General features: G+C 44.2%; 1 protein-coding gene across 6 annotated transcripts in view; it reads right to left on the bottom strand.

The window, feature by feature from the left end:
• The window catches only part of LOC123933382 (mitochondrial-processing peptidase subunit alpha-like), a 79,827-nt gene that overhangs the window by 10,377 nt on the left and 46,600 nt on the right, over nt 1-22,850 (bottom strand). For 5 of the 6 annotated variants that reach the window (XM_045992476.1, XM_045992475.1, XM_045992479.1 and 2 more), the window contains 5 exons: nt 20,393-20,498; nt 17,643-17,791; nt 17,341-17,405; nt 15,372-15,428; nt 14,806-14,930 (listed from right to left, as the gene is read on the bottom strand). In XM_045992476.1, coding sequence (XP_045848432.1) covers nt 14,806-14,930; nt 15,372-15,428; nt 17,341-17,405; nt 17,643-17,791; nt 20,393-20,498 — 502 coding nt within the window. The remainder of the gene's footprint in view (nt 1-14,805; nt 14,931-15,371; nt 15,429-17,340; nt 17,406-17,642; nt 17,792-20,392; nt 20,499-22,850) is intronic. The other variant, XM_045992477.1, reaches the window with a different exon arrangement.

The raw sequence follows: 22,850 nt of genomic DNA, 5'->3' as shown, positions 1-22,850 counted from the left end.
TAGGATTTTAGGGTCAACTACGGGGACAGTGAGACTCTGTTGTCTTAGCCACTCCAGGTCTGCATTCACATGGGGATTTTTGTCTGTCCTGGATGGGGGACACATGTCTTTGTCCTGCATGGATGGCTGTAAAATGTCATGGCTTCTTAAGATTCCCGTCGACTTACCCAATTCCTCCTGAAGCTCTGGCCTTTCTCTAAGCTCTTCAATGTACACGTCTTGCTCTCTGACATATTGTGTCAATTGCTTCTGCTCCTCTAAAGCAGAGGACAGCAGTTTCTTCATTTCTTGATGGCCGGCGTCCGTTGCTCCATCCTCTTTTGGAGGTGTAGTATTTCCAGGTCTTTCTCTTGACCAAGTTGAATGAAATGTGCATGCTCTACCGGTGACCATTCTTTGAGACTTTGCCCAGACTTGTTTGTCTCTTCCAACAGCTTCTTTTTAGCCCCACACAATTTTGCTAGTAACTCTCCTTTCCCTATTTTTAAAGCCCTCACAGCGATCTTGTTTTCCAGAGAATCCTCGTTGTTCCACAGAATAGATTCTTCCAGCTGGTGTCTTACATCGTGGAGCTCCGAAAGCAACTTTTGGTGTTTTGCTCTGCGATCAGAAGCAACATTGTTTCAACTCTCATTCAGCTGCTGCATCTCTGCAAGTTGTTGCTTCAACCTTCTGAGCTCAGTTTCCGTTCTTGAAGGAAGTCATCTTTCACGTTCCCAGCACAGTCTTGATCTTGCAGGTCTTCCATCTGTTTTTGATACTCAGTTAGTTGCTCGCAGTGCCTCTCATCGACGACTGCCAGTTTCCCCTGATGGGCAATCTGCAATGGCGCCACGCCAAGCTGATTGTCATCCATCCCCCTCATCCAGTGCTGTTCATCCCTGGTGCTCTTCAGTTTCCAGACTGGATTTGAGTCTAACCTCTTCGGTCGCTGGCATGAAGACTGGGACGAGTTCTTCTAGTATGTCACTTCTGCCTCCAGTGTTCGGATCTCATCTGGAGAGTCTGTCGATGTCTCGCTCTGCCCAGTTGACATCAGCAAAGTCCATGTCATTGCCATGGAAAGTTCCTTTCCTCAGCACATCTCTGGTGAAATTGAAGGTGTGGCCCAGGAAAGAAGACTCACTGCCATCCACTCCCCCAGCAAATGGCCTAGGCCAAAGCCCTGGCCACCAACCCAGACAGAAATCTTTGCAGGTCATAAAACTGACCTGGTCCACTGTGGAAGAGCATCTAGCTTTTTCTTGTAGGAGCTTCAGGCCATTTGGTCCTTGTTCTGCCATGAACTGGATCCGTCTCCTTTCCTGTGAGCATAGTTATACCTGTTCTTACTTGTTAACAGCGGGTGAGGCATCAAATCAGGGAATCGCTACAAAAGGCCTTTGTGTCATATCACTATCACCCAGCCTTGCACATCTCTAAACTGTACGGAAGACACTGTCACGATGACGATAAAATCTTCATGATCATCAATACGGCAGACACAGGGTAACTAGGGCTCACGATCCCACTGGCAGGGTCTTCCACACATGCAGAGGACAGTCTACAAGGGTTTTTTGTTTTTATTTCTGTTTTGTCAGAACCCCTGTTTGTAACAGCCAAGGATGAGAAGCCAGGCACCCATCCTTCACCAGGGCCCTGGTGACATCAAGTACGTGGCTGACAGCGGCAGCAGGCGCAGCTGCTGGGGACAGGGGCACGAGACAGGCAGTCAGTGCATTCCCTCTGAACATATTTTTAACATTTTGAACCAGGCAGGCACTTTCACAAATGAAACAATTCGGGAAGGAAGAGGGTGAATGTTCATTTACCTTTAATCTCCAGAAGGTGGTCTCCATCCCAGCCCTAAATTTAGAACGTTACGATGACATTCTGTCTTTGGTAGAAATGCCTTTATCAGTTACCTGACAGAACGGACTTGAGGAAAATATTCTGAGAGACACACACAGAGACAAGCTATCGCTCAGTGAAGGCGGAAAGCATCCCTGCAGAACCCACCGCAGGAGAAGAGCAAATGCGGATTCTGCTGCTCTTCTTTGGGGTCAGCGATTGATGTGTGGACTCATGGGAGAAATAGGGACTTTCACATTCTCTTCCCTTTTTTTTCCTTTTCTTTCTTTTGAATTTAAAGCTGTTGCAACCAAAGTAAATAGAATCTATTTAATGATTTAATGGTAGAATTAATGATTTTACAAATGAAACACCCTGTGGAGCACCTGGGTTGCTCAGTCAGTGAAGCTCTGCCTTTGGCTCAGGTCAGGAACTCAGGGACCTGAGATCAAGCCCTGCATTGGGCTCCCTGCTCAGCTGGGAGCCTGTTTTTCCCTCTCCCTCTGCCCCTCCCGCTCATGCTCTCCCTCAGAATAAATAAATAAAATCTTTAAAGTGTCCCATGATTGGTACATAGGAAAGACAAGTATTTTACATCAAAACATCAGATCTTAATATTCTTCTTCGAAATATGCTTTTTCGTGGCCACGTACAAACTACTTAAGGACTCAGATAAAACTCAAAATGCGAGATCATGATGAAATAGTATTTTCAAATCACAAAACGGGGCCAATAAATGTCGAAGCAAATAAATAAATCAAGGCTATTACATCTGACCCTGTTTCTTTCATCTCCATCCTGTGTGGGTAAAAGCCTCTAGGGTTATAAAATGGCCTCACAGACCGTCTGCAGGAGGGGAAGGCACAAGCAAAAGTTGCTGACGAAATGGACTTGTTCAGCTCCAGGGTGGGGAGCTGGGCTAAAGGAGACAGAAATAAAAGAGGGGGAAAGGGAGATAACATCTGTGTTCTAAAGTCTTGTTAAAGTAGAACTATCTTAAGAACAAAATTTGAGTAGCATTTAGAAACGTACTGCAATGTGATACAGGAGTTCTAGGTCTATTGATTCTCCTAACAAATAGTTTGAGCTTGTAGTTCACAGGTTATCTTGCATTTTATGTTTCTAGGAAATCATTTTTATTGTATGTTATAGAATATCATCCACAACAGACTGGATATTGAAACAAAACCTTAAAAGATGCTCACCACACCCTATTTGGCCTGCAGTGTGGAGATGCCAGCCCAGCAGAGGAAGAAGGAAGGCAGGCCACTGACACACTGCCTGGGGCTCCCGGGTCTCCAAGGTGGGTCCCTGCCTCTGGTTAGGAAAGCTGCCTCAGGAGCCCGGGGCAGAGGCTTCAGGCCTCTTAGACAGGCCTCGCTGCATCTTCCTAAAGCCTGGGGTCACCCTCAGCTCAATGTAAGGTCCATGTCCTTATTGCCAGAGACCACCACGTTAAACTTTCTTTGCATTTCCTACAGAATCTACCCATAGGCTCCATCTTTAGGGCCAGGATTCCCTGCATGCCCAAGCACTTGGGGTCAATTGGCTAATTTCTCAATCTGATTGGGAATGAGTCACCCTCCCATCTCAAATCCTTTCACTGCTTGCTAGAAGCTACAGAGCTTAATAGTGTTACTATCATTTTACTAAGGTCAAGAAAATAATTCCTTACTTAGCAGACAGTTCACAGTAAAACATAAATGGCTCTTAAACATATAAAATGATTTTGAACTTTACCCCCCAAATTAGAGGAATATATAATAAAGTTACCATAAGATAACATTTTTCACATATCAGATTAACAACACTGAAAAGGCTGCTAATACACTGTGTTGGTGAGGATGTTGGGAAATGAGCACTTTCATATGCCACTGGAGAGAGTGAACACTGGAACTCTCTCTTTTGAAGAAAGAATCCCTAAAACCTTGGGCCTCTGGGATGATGAGGGGAGATTGAGAGGGAGGGGGTTACTTGTGCCTGTGAATTTCAGTTGTCTTCCTCTCCCTCTCCTTAGACAGTCTTACAAAATGCTGGATGGAATGGTCCTGCCAGTATCCAAGGCTTAACAGACTGGAAAGGGAGGAAAGGAGGCAGGGGAGGTGAGGTCAATAGGTTCTGGCCCAGTTCTCAGGAACCAGGTCAAGGAGGACAATCAGCTACCTCCAATGGTCAACAGAGGCACATTTTGTGCTCCATTTCAAATCTCAGCAGACTCAGCCATCTGTCTTGGTGCTCACATACACAGCCCCTCATCCACCGCCTTCCCCACCCCAGCGGCCATTTCTTTCTTTTTTTAATAAAGATTTTATTTATTTATTTGACAGAGAGAGAGAGAGAGATCACAAGTAGGCAGAGAGGCAGGCAGAGAGAGGTGGGGGTCAGGGAAGCAGGCTCCCTGCTGAGCCTGATGTGGGGCTCGATCCCACGACCCTGAGATCATGACCTGAGCTGAAGGCAGAGGCTTAACCCACTGAGCCACCCAGGTGCCCCCCCCCCCAGCGGCCATTTCTTCTCTCTCTTTGCTCATGTGCCTAACTCCCTTCCCAGGACTCCACAGAGCACAGAACCTCACCTCATACCTCTCCTGGAAGACCTGCCACCATGTATTCCCTCAGCGAACTCACTGGCAAGAGCCAGTCAGACAACTCTGCTCGGCCACAAGTTCTGTGTCCATAGAAAAGGAGATCCAGGATTCTTTGCTAATAATTATTCCTAAAACTCACGAATGAGTAAGCATTTCCCCTGGCTCTATATTGGGTACCAGTCCTTCCACATCCCTTAAGCAGGTCATAGTGGGAAAACCAGGAACCAATACATACAACAGCTACAACCTAGAAAACACTGCAGTAGCCTGAACTCTAGTCTACACAACCCAGAAAATGCTGTGGTAGCCTAAACTCTCCCCAGTCTACTGTACAAGAAACCAACGTTTGAGTGTTCTAAACCAGGGAACTGAAGCCCAGATTAACACTGAAGGGCTTCTGGCAGCTAGGAGTGGACCCAGCCTCAGGATAAGGAGAAATAGCAGAAGGAAGCTGGATCCCTACAAGCATGCCAAGGCACTGTGGGCCTGGAGCCTGCTCTGCCCCTCATCGGATATCTTGTGAATTAATAAATGTCTTTAACATTTAAACCAAATGGAGGGGCACCTGGGTGGCTCAGTCTGCCAACTCTTCGTTTAGGTCCAGGTCATGATCTCAGGATCCTGGAAATGAGCTCCATGTCAGACCCAGCTTAGTGAAGTCTGTGTCAGGATTCTCTCTCTCCCTCTGGCCCTTCCCCCCACCCCCGTTCACTCTCTAAATAAATCTTTTAAAACAAAGTAATAAACTGAGGGGGGAAGGCAAGATGGTGCACCGGTAGAGGACCTCGTTTCATCTGGTCCCTTGAATTTAGCTAGATAACTATCAAATCATTCTGAACACCTATGAATTCAACCTGGACATAAGGAAAGAATCGTTGGAATTCTACAGATAGAAAAGTGACCACTTTTTGCAATGTAGGCGGTGCAGAGAAATGAATCTGCAGGGATATATGGGAAGATCCTCTGTGCAGAGAGGGAGCCTGTGTAAGCTGGCCACAGGAAAGTGAGGTAGCCCTAAAGCATAAAACCAGAACCTTTAGAAATCTGCTCCAGTGAGAGCTGTCCTTGCCCAGGTGGTGAGGTGGGGCAGAATCCAAGGTGGGACAGTGTGGTCTCAGGACCCCTGGGGTCACAGGAAGCACGGGGTGTCTGAGCCAGCAGAGTTCCCAGGCATTGGAGTGGGGAAATTGGATAGGGTCGGGGAGCAGAGGAGGGGGTTCTGGACTGAGTTTGCCATAATCCGCAAACCGTGGCTAGGTTGGGCAGTAGCTGATGTGTGGGGGCCCTGCATAGGACAGAAAGAGCGATGACCTCTGCCTTCTCCCAGGAGGACTGGGGCAGGCATGAACCACAGGAGACTGCAAAGTCTGGCACGCACAAAAGTGAAGGCTGCTTATCCCTGATAGTTTACTGAAAAGAGTGGACCGAGATCTTCCAGCTCTAGGGCTGGAAATCAGGGCGCAGGCATTTTTATTTTCATCCTCTAAAGTGGCCCACAAAGCCTTCAGGGAACAAGAGTGGCACAGAGCAACCAGAAGCAGTTTACACTGAGCCCTGGCAAGGGGTGGCACAACTCGCCGCAGGCAGAGATACCTGAGAATCAGCACAGCAGGCCCTTTCCCCAGAAAACACCTGGAAGGACAGGTGAACACCCACGTTTAGGAGCACACGGGAGTGCAAAATCCCAACACTAGGGGAAAACAGTAAATAGAATTCAAAGGTTTTTTCATGATTTATCTTTCAGTCTAAAATTTTTTCCTTTTTGTTTTTTCTTTTCTCCATTCCAATTAGTTTCTTATTTTATCAACTCTTCTTTTTTAAGTCTTATTAAATTTTCATTTTCTATATTTACATTTTTTAGATATATTCTTCATTTTTGGCTTCCTTTCACTGTATTCAGTGTTATGTTTGTGTATATGTAACTTTGGTGATTTTACACTTTTGGGATTTGGTGGTTTGGGTTTTTGTGGGGTTTTTTTGGTCAGAGAGAGAGAGAGAGAGAGAGAGAGAGAGAGAATGCATGCACAAGCGGAGAGAGAAGCAGGTGCCCTGCAGAGCAAGAAGCCTGACTGGAACTCGATCCCAGGATCCTCGGATCATGGCCTGAGCCGAAGGCAGCAGCTTAACTGACTGAGCCACCCAGCCCTCTCAGGTTTGGTGTCTTTTAACAACCCAGTACCTCCTGGAGGTTTGACCACCTGGGAGATTATATTCTCTTTTTGCCCTGCCTCCCCGTCCCCACATTTCTTTTTTCATTAGTTTTTGGTTTCTGGCCTCTTTGAAGTTCACTAGTGTGTATTTTGCTTGGGTCATGGTTGATATTTTTTTATTTTACTCTCTTGTTCATCCATTCTTCTCTGGGCAAAATGAATAGGAGGAGGAATTCACAACAAAAGAAAGAACCAGAGGACATACTCTCTGCCACAGATCTAATCCATAGGGGTGTAAGTAAAATGTCAAAGCTGGAATTTGGAATAATGATTATAAGGTTACTAGCTGGGCTTGAAAAAAGCATAAAAGACACTAGAAAATCTCTCAGTGCAGAAATAACATGTAATCAGGCTGAAATTCAAAATGCTTTAACTGAGATGCAGTCTAAATTGGGTGCTCTAACAGCTGCAGTACGTGAGGCAGATGAGAGAGGAAATGACAGAGAAGACAAGTGGATGGAAAGGAAGGAAGCTGAGGAAAAGAGAGAAAAGCAACTCATGGACCATGCCGGGAGGCCTCAAGAAATCAGCAAAACCAAACGTGAAACAATATTAGAATTGTTGTGGTCCCTGAGGAGACAGAGAGAGAGACACACACACAGAATATATTTAAACAAATCATAGCTGGAAACTTCCCTCATCTGGGGAAGGATGCAGGCATACAGGTTCAAGACCTAGAGAGGACCCCTTTCAAAATCAATAAAAACAGATCAACACCGCAACAGATAGTAGTGAAGCCTGCAAATTTCCAGAGACAAAGAGAAAATCCTGAAAGCATCTCAAGACAAAAGGTTCCTAACTTACAGGCGTGGGTACATTAGTCTGGCCGCAGACCTATCCACAGAGACCTGGGAAGCCAGAAAGCACTGGCAGATATCTTTGGGTACTAAATGAGAAAAACATACAGCGAAGAATACTCTATCCGGCAAGGCTGTCATTCAGAACGGAAAGAGAGATAAAGGGCTTTCTGGACAAAGAGAAACTGAAAGCCAGCCCTGTAAAAAAATATTAGAGGGGATCTTCGAGGTGAGGAGAGAGCCCAAAAGTGACAGAGACTGGAAAGAAACAGTCTACAGAAACACGGACTTTAGAGGTAATACAATGGCACTCCATTCATCTCTCTCAGTAGTTACTCTGAATGTAAATGGGGTAAATGTCCAGGGTGGGACACCTGGGGGGCTCAGTGGGTTAAGCTGCCGCCTTCAGCTCGGGTCATGATCCCACGATCCTGGGATCAAGTCCCCATCAGGCTCCTTGCTTGGCAGGAAGCCTACTCCTCTCTGCCTCTGCCTGCCACTCTGCCTGTTGCGCACGCTCTCTCTGAGAAATAAATAAATACAATATTAAAAAAAAGAAATAGGGTATTAGACTCGATGTGCTATCTATAAGAGACTCATTTTAGACCTAAAGACACCTCCAGATTGAAAGTGAGGGGGTAGAGATCTATTTGTCACGCTAATGAACCTCAAAAGAAAGCTGGGGTAGCAATCCTCATATCAGACAAGTTAGATTTTTTTTTTTAAGATTTTTTATTTATTTATTTGACAGAGAGAGAGATCACAAGTAGGCAGAGAGGCAGGCAGAGAGAGAGGAGGAAGCAGGCTCCCTGACGAGCAGAGAGCCCGATGCGGGGCTCAATCCCAGGACCCTGAGATCATGACCTGAGCCGAAGGCAGCGGCTTAATCCACTGAGCCACCCAGGCGCCCGGACAAGTTAGATTTTAAACTAAAGACTGTAGTAAGGGATGAAGAAGGATGCTATAGCATGCTTAAAGGGTCTATACCCAACAAGAAGGTCTAAGAATTACAAATATTTATGCTCCTACCTTGGGAGTAGCCAATTATATAAGCCAATTAATAACCAAATTACAGAAACACTTTGATAATCATACAATAATCATAGGGGTCTTCAACACCCCACTCACAGAGTGGACAGATCATCTAAGCAGAGGGCCGACAAGGAAACAAGGGCTCTGAATGACAAACTGGATCAGAGGGACTTAAGGAATATATACTTACAGAATATTCTATCCTAAAGCAACAGAATACACAGTCTTCTCCAGTGCACATGGAACATTCTCCAGAATAGATCACATACTGAGTCCTAAATCAGGTCTCAAGTGATACCAAAGACTTGAATTATTCCCTGCATATTTTCAGACCACAATGCTGTGAAACTGGAATTTGATCCCAAGACGACATTTGGAAGAAACTCAAAGACTTGGAGACTAAAGAGCATCCCACTGAAGAATGAACGGGTCAGGGGCGCCTGGGTGGCTCAATGGGTTAAAGCCTCTGCCTTCAGCTCAGGTCATGATCCCAGGGCCCTAGGATTGAGCCCCACATCGGGCGCTCTGCTCAGCAGGGAGCCTGCTTCCTCCTCTCTCTCTCTGCCTGTTTCTCTGCCTACTTGTGATCTCTGTCAAATAAATGAATAAAATTTAAAAGAAAAATGGGTCAGCTAGGAATTTAAAGAAGAATTTTAAAAATTCATGGAAATGAATGAAAATGAAAACACAGACACCAAAACCTTTGGGATATAGCAAAGGTGGTCCCAAGAGCAAAGTACATAGCAATGCAAAATTTTATCAAAAAATAAGAAAACTGGGGCGCCTGGGTGGCTCAGTGGGTTAAAGCCTCTGCCTTCAGCTCAGGTCATGATCCCAGGGTCCTGGGATCGAGCCCCACATCGGGCTCTCTGCTTGGCGGTGAGCCTGCTTCCTCCTCTCTCCCTCTCTGCCTGACTCTCTGCCCACTTGTGATCTCTGTCTGTCAAATAAACAAATAAATAAAATCTTTAAAACAAATAAGAAAAGTCTCAAATACACAAGCTAGCCTAACACCTAAAGGAGCTGGGAAAAGAGGAGCAAATAAAGCCTAAACCAAGCAGGAGAGAGAAATCGCAAAAATTAGAGCAGAAATCAATGAAATAGAAACCAGAAAAACAGCAGAACAGATCAATGAAACTAGGAGCTGGTTTTGAAATTATTAAGATTGAAGAACCCCTAGCCAGACTTATCCAAAAGAAAGGGGAAAGGACCCAGAATAATATCATGAATGAAAGAGGAGAGGTCATGACCAACACCAAGGAAATACATACAATTTTAAGAACATATTATGAGCAACTACATGACAACAAATTAGATAATCCAGAAGAAACGGATGCATACCCAGCTTACCCAGAATTGTTCACCAAAAAGACTCCCCTCTCCCCCACTGAACGGATCTGACTTGACACTCTGGGCAAACATCAGTACTTGTTGTGACTGCTCTATTTTCGGACTCTATTCTGTTTCACGAGCTATCATTACCCCGAAGATTTTGATTACTATGGCTTTACTGTAAGTCTTAAAAGTAAGTGGGAATAAGCAGTGTAAGTTCTTCAAATGTGTTCTTTTAAAGACTTTTTGGGCCATCCTAGACCCTTTGCATTTCCATATAAATTTTAGAATCAACTTGTTCATATCTTCTAGGAAAAAGAAAAAGATGGCTAGGTTCCTGAGGCTTCTTCCTGGGGGAGGCAGGGCAGGGGGAGGAGGGCCTGCTTCTCCCTCACCTTCTGCTTCTGCTCTCGGTCCCTATCCCTTTCTCTCTCTCTCAAATAAAATCTTTAAAAAATAATAAAAATAAAAATTTTATTTATTTATTTATTTTTAAAAAATATTTTATTTGACAGGGAGAGATCACAAGTAGGCAGAGAGGCAGGCAGAGAGAGAGGAGGAAGCAGGCTCCCTGCAGAACAGAGAGCCCGATGTGGGGCTCGATCCCAGGACCCTGGGATCATGACCTGAGCCGAAGGCAGAGGCTTTAACCAACTGAGCCACCCAGGCGCCCCTAAAAATAAAAATTTTAAAAGGTGGTTAGGATTTTGACTGGGATTGCATTGCTTGCATGAATCAAGTCGTGGGAAACAGCAATCTCAATGACATCAAATCTTCCGAGGCATGAACAAAGCATATCTCCCAATTATTTCGTGTCTTCTTGAATTCCTCTCAACAATGTTTTATAGTTTTCTGTGTAAAGCTCTTTCATATCTTCCATGAGATTTATTCACAGTCAGTGTGCTTTTTTTTGGTTTGTTTCTTTGTTTTTGTAAGTAGGCTCCACACCCAGCATGAAGCCCAGTGCAGGGATTGAACTCACAAGCCTGAGTCCAAGACCTGAGATCAAAAGTCAGATGAGCATCCACTGAGCCACCCAGTCACCCCAACCAGTTTATGTTTTAGATGCTCCTGTAAAATATTTTACATTTTCATTCTCCTTTCCACGTACGTTTATCATGCATCTGTCTGACAAAGAATTCCCACCCAGAATACACAATAAACTCCCAACAAATCAAAACCAAAACAACATTAACAACGACAACGGGCAAAAGACTTGGACAGACGGTCCCCAAAAGATGCAGGAATGCCCACTAAACACACGAAAAGGTGCCTAACTCAGATCCTTCATCACTAGGGAAATGCAATGTGAAACCAGAAGGAGATGCTATTTCATCCTCACAGACAACACAGAATGTTAACGAGGATGCTGAGCAACTGGAGTGTCACTATATTGCTGGTGGGAAGTGTAAACTGATCAACCACTTTGGAAACTAGGCTAGCACTTCGATACATCCCCACCCTGTGACTAACCAATCCACTAAGCAAGTTCAGGAGAAATTTAAGACTCCTGTAAGAATGTTTATTGTAGCCTATTCACAATGACCGAAAACTTGGATACAATGAAATGTCTAATCATCAGGTGAACAGATGAGTAAATCCTGGTACATGGGCACTACATACGAAGGAACAAACTATCTTTACACTGACAAAGACTTTCTCCTTGACCAAACTGTAGCCAGTGTCCTCTGAGCCCTCTTCTCAACTAGGCCTCAACCTTGACTTACCACACACAGACTTCACCAAACACTAACATAGTTTCTAACAGCTCAAGTCCCCTCACCGAGGATGACGCCAGTCCCCCTGAGTGCCTGCCTCAGAAAACTCAAGGTAGCTACTGTTTCTTCAGCCAACACTGAAAAATCAGGCCCCTGCCTCCCAGTGAGCAAATCCTGGAGGTTTCACATGGACAAAGACCTTTCCCACTTTTTGTCATCTTTTCCTTCCCTGACTTTATTCAGCCCCAACCTTACTCTCTCATTCTCTCCTTAGAAAGCCCTCTGGACAAATCCAGGTTGAGTTTCATGCATGCAGGACTCTTTTCCTGATTGCAGTAGTTATTAGATTAAAATCTGTCCTCACCACTTGCACTACGATCTGCTGCTGTTTACCTTTGATACGTGCACACAACATGGATAACCCTCAAAGAACACGCTGAGTAAAAGAAGACCAAAGAATACATGCTGCATGCTTCCGTTTATACGATGTTCCAGAACAGGCAAATCGCATCTACCATAGATCCGAAATCAGAAAATGACCAGCGGGGGGTGAGGAGACCAACTAGAAAGAGATACAAGAGTCACTTCTGCAGTTGCAGATACACTTTATGTCTTGCGCTTGGGGGCTGGTACCTAGATACACAGCTGACCCTTCAACAATGCAATGGCTATGGGTACCCATTCTTGTGCAGTCAAAAATTTGCATATAAATTTCACATCCCCCAAAACGTCACTACTAATTGCCTACAGCTGACCAGAAGCCCTACTGATAATAGGAACAGTTGATTAACACATTTTGTATGGTAAATGAATTATACATTGTATTCCCTCACTAAAGGACACTAAAGAAAATATTCAGAAAATCACGAAGAAAAGACATTTGCATTACTGTACTATATGTATCGAAAAATCCACCTATCAGTGGACCCATGCAATTCAAACCCATGTTGTTCAAGAGTCAACTGTGTACATTTGTCAGTGCTCACAGACTAAACACTGAACACCTGAATATTTTATCTTATAAATTATCTCCTTCTCACTCCTGCCCTCTCTCTGCCTGCCTCTCGGCCTGCTTGTGATCTCTCTCTGTCTAAGAAATAATAAAATCTAAAACAAAAGAAAGAAATTTAAAAGTCGGCCTGCTGAGTGTGCTGAGAAAGGTAAGAAATTATATAACAGCAGCTTCTACATACCAGGGCTGGCCTGACCACTTCTCTAACGTGAATCGACCTGCTATCATCTGGAAAGTACAATGGCCTGGGTTTCAGCCAGGAGTCTGACTCCAGTTACAGTTCTGCCACCGATGTACCATGTGACCTTGGGAAAGTCATTTACCTCGAAGTTCCTCCAACGGTCTCTAAGTCATGAGGAGGTGTCAGGTTAAGAAGAAATATGGAGGGAGCGCCTGGGTGGCTCAGTGGATTAAGCCGCTGCCTTCAGCTCAGGTCATGATCTCAGGGTCCTGGGATCGAGCCCCGCATCGGGCTCTCTGCTCCGCAGGGAGCCTGCTTCCTCCTCTCTCTCTGCCTGCCTCTCTGCCTACTTGTGATCTCTCTCTGTCAAATAAATAAATAAAAAAAATCTAAAAAAAAAAAAAAAAAAAAGAAGAAATATGGAAGTGCCAGGGATCAGTCCGATCGCTAGCTTGCGGGGGTCAGAGTGTACTCCTCGCTGGAGCACGGACACTGTCCCTGCTTCCCGCTTCGGTCAGTGCCTTTGCTCATTCCTGGGGCAACTCCCTGCGCCAGAACTGTTAGGTGCTGGAAATACAGAGACGAGTAAGACAAAATCAATGCCTGCCCTCAATATGTTGAGAGGGAAAATGGTGAAATTAGGCATGATGGGTGTGACGTCAGCACTAGAGCAAAAGAGCCGCAGGGGTGCAAGGGAAGGGCGGTGGGAATTGGAAAGAAGCAACCGAAGTAAAATCTGGAATGAGTCTTACAGAACGGGTAGGGGGTTACTAGGGGAGTGATTAGGGAGTGGCCTTTCAGGCAGAGAAAACAGACAAAGGCATAAAGAATGACAATGGATTCTGTGGGAAATTGCAGCTGGGAAGGGAAGAAGGTAGAGCAGAGGCAAGAGAGGTGGGCGGGGGCCAGACTGTGGAAGTTAACATCATGCTAAGTTGAAGAGTTTGAACTTTATCCCACAGACAGGAAGAAACCTTTTAAGGATTTTCACATCAGAAGGATTGCTGTAAGGGCAACGCGGTAGATGGACTGAAGATGCGGACTTGGGGGCAGAGAGCAGCCAGGAGATGGCAGTAACTATCCAGGCAGAAAGGCTGAGGGCTGGAGCCTCATTGCTAACAGCAGGGAAGAAGCCACTATTGACACATAAGTCGTCTTTTCTACAATTCTGTATTTCCTGGGTGGATGTCCAGAGTAAGGAAGATCATACTCCCTTGTAAAACAAAGTATCACCGGGAAATAATATTAGGTAACATCAACCAAGCTCTCACTTTGCTCCAGACACTTGACAGGCTTGCACTCTGAGTGAGGCCCATCCCACGCAGGGTCCCTGCAGCTGGTCACCTGTTTATACCCGAGTGGCCCACCTGCAAACCTCGGCTCCTACTGAAGTTGTAGGACTTCTAAGAGCCAGGGGTGCTTATTTACTAACTTGTTTTGCTAGGCACACTTGTCAAGATTTTATATTTAACATTATATAAACCCAGAATATGAACACCAAAAAAGGTCTTGTTTTTTAAAAAATGAGTGTTTGCTTTGGAAAGATCCACTAAAGGTAAGTGGCTAAACAGTAATACCAGCAGCAACCATGAACTGTTGCTGGGTTTGGTATCAACAAACTGTTGAAAAAACACCATATTCTAAATTCTGAAACAGGGATACTTACATCCTCTCAAAGATGAAAAGCAATCAACAACATGAATGTTTAGAAACACTGGAATTACATAGTTAAGAAACTAGACCAGTTTTTGGAAAAGGCAGTTTTAAACACAAGCAGAGAAAAAATTCCATGGCAATTTCTTCCCTCTACAAATTGATCTTCTCAAAATCCCAATTATCTTTTTTTATTTTTTTAAACAAGATTTCATTTATTTATTTGGCAGAGAGAGAGAGTGAGAGAGCACGTGCACAAGCAGGGGAAGCAGCAGAGGGAGAGGGAGAAGCACTCTCCCTGCTGAGCAGGAAGCTCCATGTGGGGCTCGACCCCAGGACCCCAGGATCATGACCCAAGCCGAAGGCAGACGTGCAACCGACTGAGCCACCCAGGTGCCCTTCAAAAACCCAGTATCTTAGAAGCAACCAAACAGGATCTGAAAACGTACTTACGAGCCTGTGGATTCTGAAAAGCTACAGCTTTGTCAGTCCTGAGCTGAGACTGAAGGGCAGCCACTTCCCCACGACGAAATTCTGGTGATGTGGTGACATTGAGCAGGAACTCCATTAGAATATCACTACAGAAGACATCAGGATGAGAGCTTCGGGTCAAAAATGTAAAACCAATGTCCATGCTACGTAAATGTAATGTTCTCGGTATTAAGTTGTAGGCCCTGTGGTAAGCACAAAGTTCTACGTTTTCAAGCAAAAACCCAAAACCAAAATCAGAGGTCATAAGGCAACATTCAAAAAGGCAACACCTGGGGCACCTGGGTGGCTCCGTGGGTTAAAGCCTCTGCCTTCGGCCCAGGTCATGAATCCAGGGTCCTGGGATCAAGCCCCGCATCGGGCTCTCTGCTCCGAAGGGAGCCTGCTTCCTCCTCTCTCTCTGCCTGCCTCTCTGCCTAGTTGTGATTTCTCTCTGTCAAATAAATAAAATATTTTTTAAAAAAAGGCAACACCTGAGCAGTTACGTGTTTCTTTAAAAGCAGGTGTCCTCAACCCATGCAGGTACTTACACGTGGTCCCGCAGGCATTCCACAGTGTAGGCCATGCTTTCCCTTGTTGAAGTCACACTGCATCAAAAACAAATTACAGTGAATTATCTAAATCAGAATAAGTTTTCCTTACATCTTTGTTAACTCAACCAATTCCTCTGGAAAAATTATTTTGAAGTATGAAAATACACATACGCATCGACTAAAACATACAATATTTAAGAACTATTTTAAGGAAGGCAATCTTGACATGTTACACGTGGATGCACCTTGAAGACATGATGCTAAGTGAAATAGGTCAGTCTTGGAAGAACAAATAACATGATTCCACTTTCAGGAGGAACCTAGAGAAGTCAAAATCATAGAACATAGAACGGTCACTGTAGGGGGTTGCAGGAAGAGAGTGGGGAGTTTCTGTTTAATAGCTGGAGTTTCAGTTGGGGTACATAAAAAACTTCTTAGAGATGGATGGTAGTGATGGTTTCTTTTTAAAATTTTTTTTAACATTTTATTTATTTATTTGACAAGACAGAGATCACAGGAGGACAGAGAGGCAGGAAGCAGGCTCCCTTGCTGAGCAGGGAGCCTGGTATGGAGCTTGATCCCACGACCCTAGGATCATGACCTGAGCCGATGGCAGAGGCTTTAACCCTGAGCCACGGAGGCACTCCAGTAATGATGGTTTCTTTCTTTCTTTTTTCTTTTTTAAGATTTTATTTATTTATTTCACAAACAGATCACAAGTAGGCAGAGAGGCAGGCAGAGAGAGAGAGAGGAGGAAGCAGGCTCCCTACTGAGCAGAAAGCCCGATGTGAGGCTCAATCCCAGGGCCCTGAGATCATGACCCGAGCCGAAGGCAGAGGCTTTAACCCACTGAGCCATCCAGGCACCCCGTAGTGATGGTTTCTTAATGCCACTTCACGCCAAAGGCCTGTACACTTAAAGCAGTAAATTTCATGTACGAACTTAAAAAAATGGCAATTAAAGCTGAAAATGTCTTTGTACTCTTTTCCGACTGAACTTACTCCCTCCTTCCCACTCTAGAGACAAGCATAATCGTAAGCAGTACTCTTTTTTTTTTTTTTTTAAGATTTTATTTACTTATTTGAGAGAGAGTAAGAGAAGGAACCCAAGCAGGAGGAGAAGGATGAAGGAGAAGCAGGTTTCTGGCCAAGCAAGGAGCCCGATGTGGGGCTTGATCCCAGGACGCTAGGATCACGACCTGAGCATCCCAGGCATCACCAGCTTTTTTTAAAGATAGCACTACATATTATTATATTTTTTAAAACTCATACCATAAAAACATCTTGTTTTTCCACAAAACATTTAACTGGAATAATCTAGTTCATCCCTTAACTGCTGTGTACTAGTCTCATCACATCACTAGATCACACTTTACTTATCCCATTTCCCTGCACATGGCATTTAAAGTATTTCCAGGCTTTACAAAAATAAAGAGTATCTTTGCCCAGATGGATTAAAACTTAATTTGCAACATATGCTCCTTTTCAATATGACGGGATTTTCCTTGATTCTTTTCTACATAGTTGTATCAATTTATTCCACTAATCGTAGAAAAGATTCTCCCTCTTAACACCGCCAACACGATACATAAGTCTGTCGGGTAATAGCATCACATTGTGATTCCAACTAAAGATCAGTGTTTCTGGCTTCTGCCTCTGGGAATAGACTGTTCCTACCCTTTGTCCATCGATTTCCTATTTGCTTGTCTTCTAATTTGTAATTCTTTATATTTTCCAAATACTCTTCTCCATGTTCTGTATGTTGCAAATCTTACTGCCAGTTACTTGAATTTTCACTTTAAGGCATAAAGATGTTTTACATTTTCATGTAGTTAAATTCAGTAGCCTTCTTCTTGTGTCTGTTTAATAAATCCTTAACTGCCTTGATAAAACAGAAAAGTTCCCTTATAATCAAATATTTTCTGGTGTTTTCACTCGTCATTTACTGTTACTTATTTTTAACAAACCTTAATTTACCACCAACTCCTTCGATTCCACGGGTTATCTTGAAAGATGAAGCTCCTTTAGTAGTCTGGAAAAAGAAAGAACAACTGTATTTTTAGGAATTTATCAATGCCAAGTTGGCAAACATCACACTACATCACAATCTAATGTCTATCGGTCATTAGATTCAAAAAGGACTTTACCTACACAGCGGATCCTTTTTTAGTTTAAGTATTATAAAACAAAACACACAATAGCTTTTCTTTTCTGTAGGATCGAGATACCGAAGCATTCCTGAACAGAGTGAGACAGTAAAGATGCTTACCAAACTGGATGCAAGACGAAGCACATGAGAGGTTCCTAAGTTGCTGGAGTCCTCAGATCTGCTGCCGGCTTTAATGAACAAACTTTTCTTCATGCAGGAGCGTAGTTTTCCAGAGAAGCCATCACTAAGCCGTTTGGTAATTTGGTAAACTGTATTTAAAATAAAGTGAGAAGTGATCAACGCTTTTATATTACCAAAGACAGACAGGCCGTGTGTGGGTTCCAGTGAGCCACTCAGTGGGCCGACCTCAAGGTCCTGAGGCTGTGAAGGCACTCCTGCAGGGGCGGCCGCGGCTGTCACTTTGGGAGCAACTGTCAGGGAGTAAAATCTCTAAACACAAAAAAGACAGGTTACACACATTTCTCTCAAGAAAAGTGTCTTGTATTCTGGTGTGCCCACGCAACAGAAGGGGTTCAGGGATAAAATAACTTCATGGGAGTGGGAGTATTTACCTAACTTATTACTTCCCAGCCACTCTTAAATCTCTACTTATTTGTGATTTGTAGAATGCGAAGAAATACCTAACCCTACATGCTCATTTTTTTAGAATGGAAAAAACCACTGTATTTTCTTTTCCCTGTTAACTATCTTATTAAAGCTTCAGGTGGTTCTTTCTGCCTCTAATGCTTTGGAATTTTTTTGAAAAATTGTAGGACTGCCACATCCGTACCCTTTCATGCATTTTAGCATTACTAGTTTCCTTATCTGCCCAGAGTCTCATTTTAGTTTACTTCCCAAGTGAAATGACTTCATCTCTATAATCATTTTAGTGACCTTTAAAAAAGACAAAGTATACCAAGGAAAATTCCTCTCAGACCTCAATGTTTCGCACAGTATCTTCACTCTCTTGGGTGCTAGAGTAAGACCACACAACCAAGGCTTTTATTTCTCTGACTAATACACATGTATATCACCCGGAGATTAACAACAGCTTCAGCTACAGCAGATTCTCAGTTCATTACATGCAGCCACTGAAAACGTAAAGTGTCCTCTTAAATGCAGGAAAATGGACCCAAAATGCCTAACTTTATTGGTTTTTTTTGTTTTTTGTTTTTAAAGATTTTATTTATTTATTTGACAGAGAGAGATCACAAGTAGACAGAGAGGCAGGCAGAGAGAGAGAGAGGGAAGCAGGCTCCCCGCTGAGCGGAGAGCCTGATGTGGGACTCGATCCCAGGACCCTGAGATCATGACCTGAGCCGAAGGCAGCGGCTTAACCCACTGAGCCACCCAGGCGCCCCCTAACTTTATTGTTTTTTGGGTAAATGATACACAATGGTATAGAATTCATTCTAAGTTTCATGAGGTTATTAGACGAGATGTCATCCCCGAAACAAACGAACGTGCTGCTGGAGTTCCGGAGGACTCCCACCAGAGGCTGCGATGCCCCTGCTCGGTGGAGTCCTAAAGAGCCGTTTGTAATACAGTCTCCATCAGTGCTGCACTGAGTTGGGTCCCAGTTTTCACTTGCTATTAGTACCTTTTAGTTACAATCAGCTTTGTTTTACCATCCGTTTCATTTGCTGGGTGTGGTATACTTAACCCTAGTGGTGATTTTACCTTTTGAATCTCTAAAAAGTAAAATTTAAGACATGTGAGCACAGCTGTTCAATATGAATCATCTACAGGTCCATTGCCAAGGCTGAGGTGTTTCACCTCAAGAAGCAGTGAAACTTGGGCGCCTGGGTGGCTCAGTGGTTTGGGCCACTGCCTTCGGCTCAGGTCATGATCTCAGGGTCCTGGGATCGAGTCCCACATCGGGCTCTCTGCTGAGCGGGGAGCCTGCTTCCCTCTCACTCTCTCTGCCTGCCTCTCTGCCTACTTGTGATCTCTCTCTCTGTCAAATAAATAAATAAATAAAATCTTTAAAAAACAAAAACAAAAACAGTGAAACTTTATGTACTGCCTATAATTTGTCCCGTTCCCATCAGCTGCAAAGATTTGTCCTTGTAATTATCAATTACTGCGTAACTTTAAAAACAAAAAATATATAATAAATTTATCTGTTTATAAAATAAGTGATATAATTAGAAACATTCAGTGCTTTCAAGTTTACTACAATTTGTTTACATTGGTCCTCTCCAACTGTTACTTTTGAGTTCTTTTATCTACTGGGAAGTTGGGATGGATGGAATGGAGGAGATCTGGGGTCACTCTAGGCTGCTCTCAGCATTGTTCATCACTGCTTTGTCAAGGTGTGCCAATAAGGGTAATTTAGGCTAAAATTAAATTACCACCATTTGCAAAAATCCACAGTATATCTATTTCAACATTAAGCACAGGGTAACTCCATTCCCTGCACCTCTGTCTAGCAGGTTACTGGTTATCCAGTAACCCAGATTATATTAGCATTTTGGGCTAGGTGATTTTTTTTTTTTTAAGATTTTATTTTTTTTATTTGACAGACAAAGATCACAAGTAGGCAGAGAGGCAGGCAGAGAGAGAGGGGGAAGCAGGCTCCCTGCTTAGCCGAGAATCGGATGTGGGGCTTGATCCCAGAACCCTGGGATCATGACCTGAGCTGAAGGCAGAGGCTTAATCCACTGAGCCACCCAGGCGCCCCAGGCTATGTAATTTTTTGCTGTGGGGAGGGATATGCTTGTGCACTGCAAGATACTTAACAGCTTTTCTGGTCTCTAGAGGCCAGTTGCACTCCCTTACAGGTTGTTCCAACCAAAAATGTACTCAGATATTGCCAACTGTCCCCTGGGGAAACGGGCCCAGCTGAGATTCTTAAAAGTGCTCCTCACCTCCCCTCTTGATAACCATCGCTCCACTGTGGTGGTACTGTGGTAGCACCCTGACATCTGGGGAGTTCTCGATCATGGTCTGTCCAAACCAGTCATCCATGTTCACCTGGGAAGGGAAAGAGGAGAGTGGATCAGCCAGAAAGGTTTCTGTGCTTCTCGAATATGCAAAGTAAGACATCAGCACCCTATTTCTAACCAGTCAAGGCCGACATTTGTTGATACCCAGGGCAGGTCACAGAGTTGGGTGCAGGCACGGCATGCAGAGGTGACAAGGGGTACACTGCGACAGCCTCTAGAAGGGCAACTGGATGGGCGGCGCTTGGCCTGGGAGGCGGCCACGCCACTGCCAGCAGGCTGTTCTGCTGGTTTACTCTTGTGTGCTCGCAAGGGCGCAAGAATGTTGACGGCAGCATTTCGTGTAACAGGAAGGACCCGGGAAGGATTTAAATGCCCCTCACTTGGGGTCAAAGAAATTCTAACCTGGCCATTTAATGGAATATTGCATTGCCGTGAAAACAGAAAAAAAGAGGAAGTACATGAAGATACAGACAGACACAGATATGGAATGATTTCTTAGGTAACAAACTCTTGAAAGGTAAGGTACAGACGAATGTGTAGAATGTGTTCCTATCCACCTTTAAGAAAAAAAAACACCTCTGTCTACATTTATATATGCACAACATAGTTCTGGAATCTGGCCATGCCGCTTCCCACATTAGAGGGCAAAAGTCCAGGGTAGGAGAGAGGCTTGCCTTTCTCTGTCCATCCTTTTGTCCTATTTGATTGTTTTAAAAAATTTTGCATGTAGTGTTACCTCTTTTTTTTTTTTTTTTAAATTTTAATGTTTATTTATTTGTCAGGAGAGAGAGAGAGCGAGCGAGCGAGCGAGCACAGGTAGACAGAGTGGCAGAGGGAGAAGCAGGCTTCCTGCGGAGCAAAGAACCCGATGTGGGACTCGATCCCAGGACGCTGGGATCATGACCTGAGCTGAAGGCAGCTGCTTAACCAACTGAGCCACCCAGGCGTCCCTGTAGCGTTCCTTCTTAAGAACCATTTGAAACCAGTTTAAAAGACTATTAATGTGTATATACACACAAATGCCACAAAACAATACAGTGTACATTACCATAAGGTATGTGCTATTACCCTGTCACAAATCAAGTATCTAAACTTCATCGCTTTAATATACAGAATGATTCCCAGAGTTCCGTGACAACGTTGTCAGACAAGAACCACTATTACTCTCTTTTGGCGGATGTGTGAGGGTTATGGGGCACTAATGGTCACACTGTCCACGAATTTTTCAGGATCGAAGGGGGTCTGTGAGCACACGCTTCGTCCATTCACTCCCTGGGTTGGAATCCTGGCCTGACACTTTCTAGTTGTGAGGCTGGGTGGCTGCGGGCAAGCTGTCTAATTCTCTGTGCTTCGGCCCCCTGACCCACAAAACCTGGGGGGCTATTGTGATAATCAGGTAAGTTAACACACGCAAAACTTGTGGGATGTGCCTGCTATCTAGTCAGCAAATTCTACAAAGTTGCTATCCTCCTTGTATCAGTATTAACATGCTCATCATTTATGTGGTTTTTGTCATTTTAAACTACTGATCAGAAAGTCATGGAAGGTTTGGGAATATTTAATACACGTGAGTATGCCGATGACTTTGTATTTGTTAGAAAATCAAGTTAAATGTTTATTATTCACAAAATGAGGATGGGAGGTGGGAACCGCGTCAGTTTAGGGATGGCTTGGACAATGGAGTGAAAGCTGGCACCTCCCCAGGCCTGCCCAAAGTGACAGGGTCTGTGGTCAAAATTCACATTCATACCCTGTTGAATAACAGAAAACACAAGTGAGGGGCGCCTGGGTGGCTCAGTGGGTTAAAGCCTCTGCCTTTGGCTCATGATCCCAGGGTCTTGGGATCGAGCCCCGCACTGGGCTCTCTGCTCAGCGGGGAGCCCGCTTCCTCCCCTTCCCTGCCTGCTTCTCTGCTACTTGTGATCTCTGTCTGTCAAATAAATAAATAAAATCTTGAAAAAAAAAAAAGAGAGAAAACATGAATGAAACAAGGTGGACAAACCCAGGTGAACACTCACAATGTGTGTCAACAGAAAGCAGAATTCATTTTCCCCAGGCATACTATTCTGCGAGCAAAGACAGATTCCCAGGATCTACAGAAACTCAACCAAGAAATACCTATATAAGAACCTGGCCTATATAAGAACCTGGCACAGATGGCAAAAAAGTCAACCAGGTCTAGCCTTAGATCTGTCCGTAGGTATGTTGCAGCGGGCAAGGCCTTTACTGCTCTTGTCTGTAATAAAATTTAAAAATAAAATGAGACTAACAAAAAAAAAAGTATAATCAGTAAAAGCAAAATAAAAGAAGCAATAAAAATAGCTACTGTGGGGGCGCCTGGGTGGCTCAGTGGGTTAAAGCCTCTGCCATTGCCTCAGGT

This window comes from Meles meles, chromosome 21, assembly GCF_922984935.1.
Source record: "Meles meles chromosome 21, mMelMel3.1 paternal haplotype, whole genome shotgun sequence".
In the NCBI taxonomy this organism is placed as follows: domain Eukaryota; kingdom Metazoa; phylum Chordata; class Mammalia; order Carnivora; family Mustelidae; genus Meles; species Meles meles.
The sequence above is the reverse complement of the archived record's forward strand: the minus strand, read 5'-3'. Positions and strand labels throughout refer to the sequence as shown.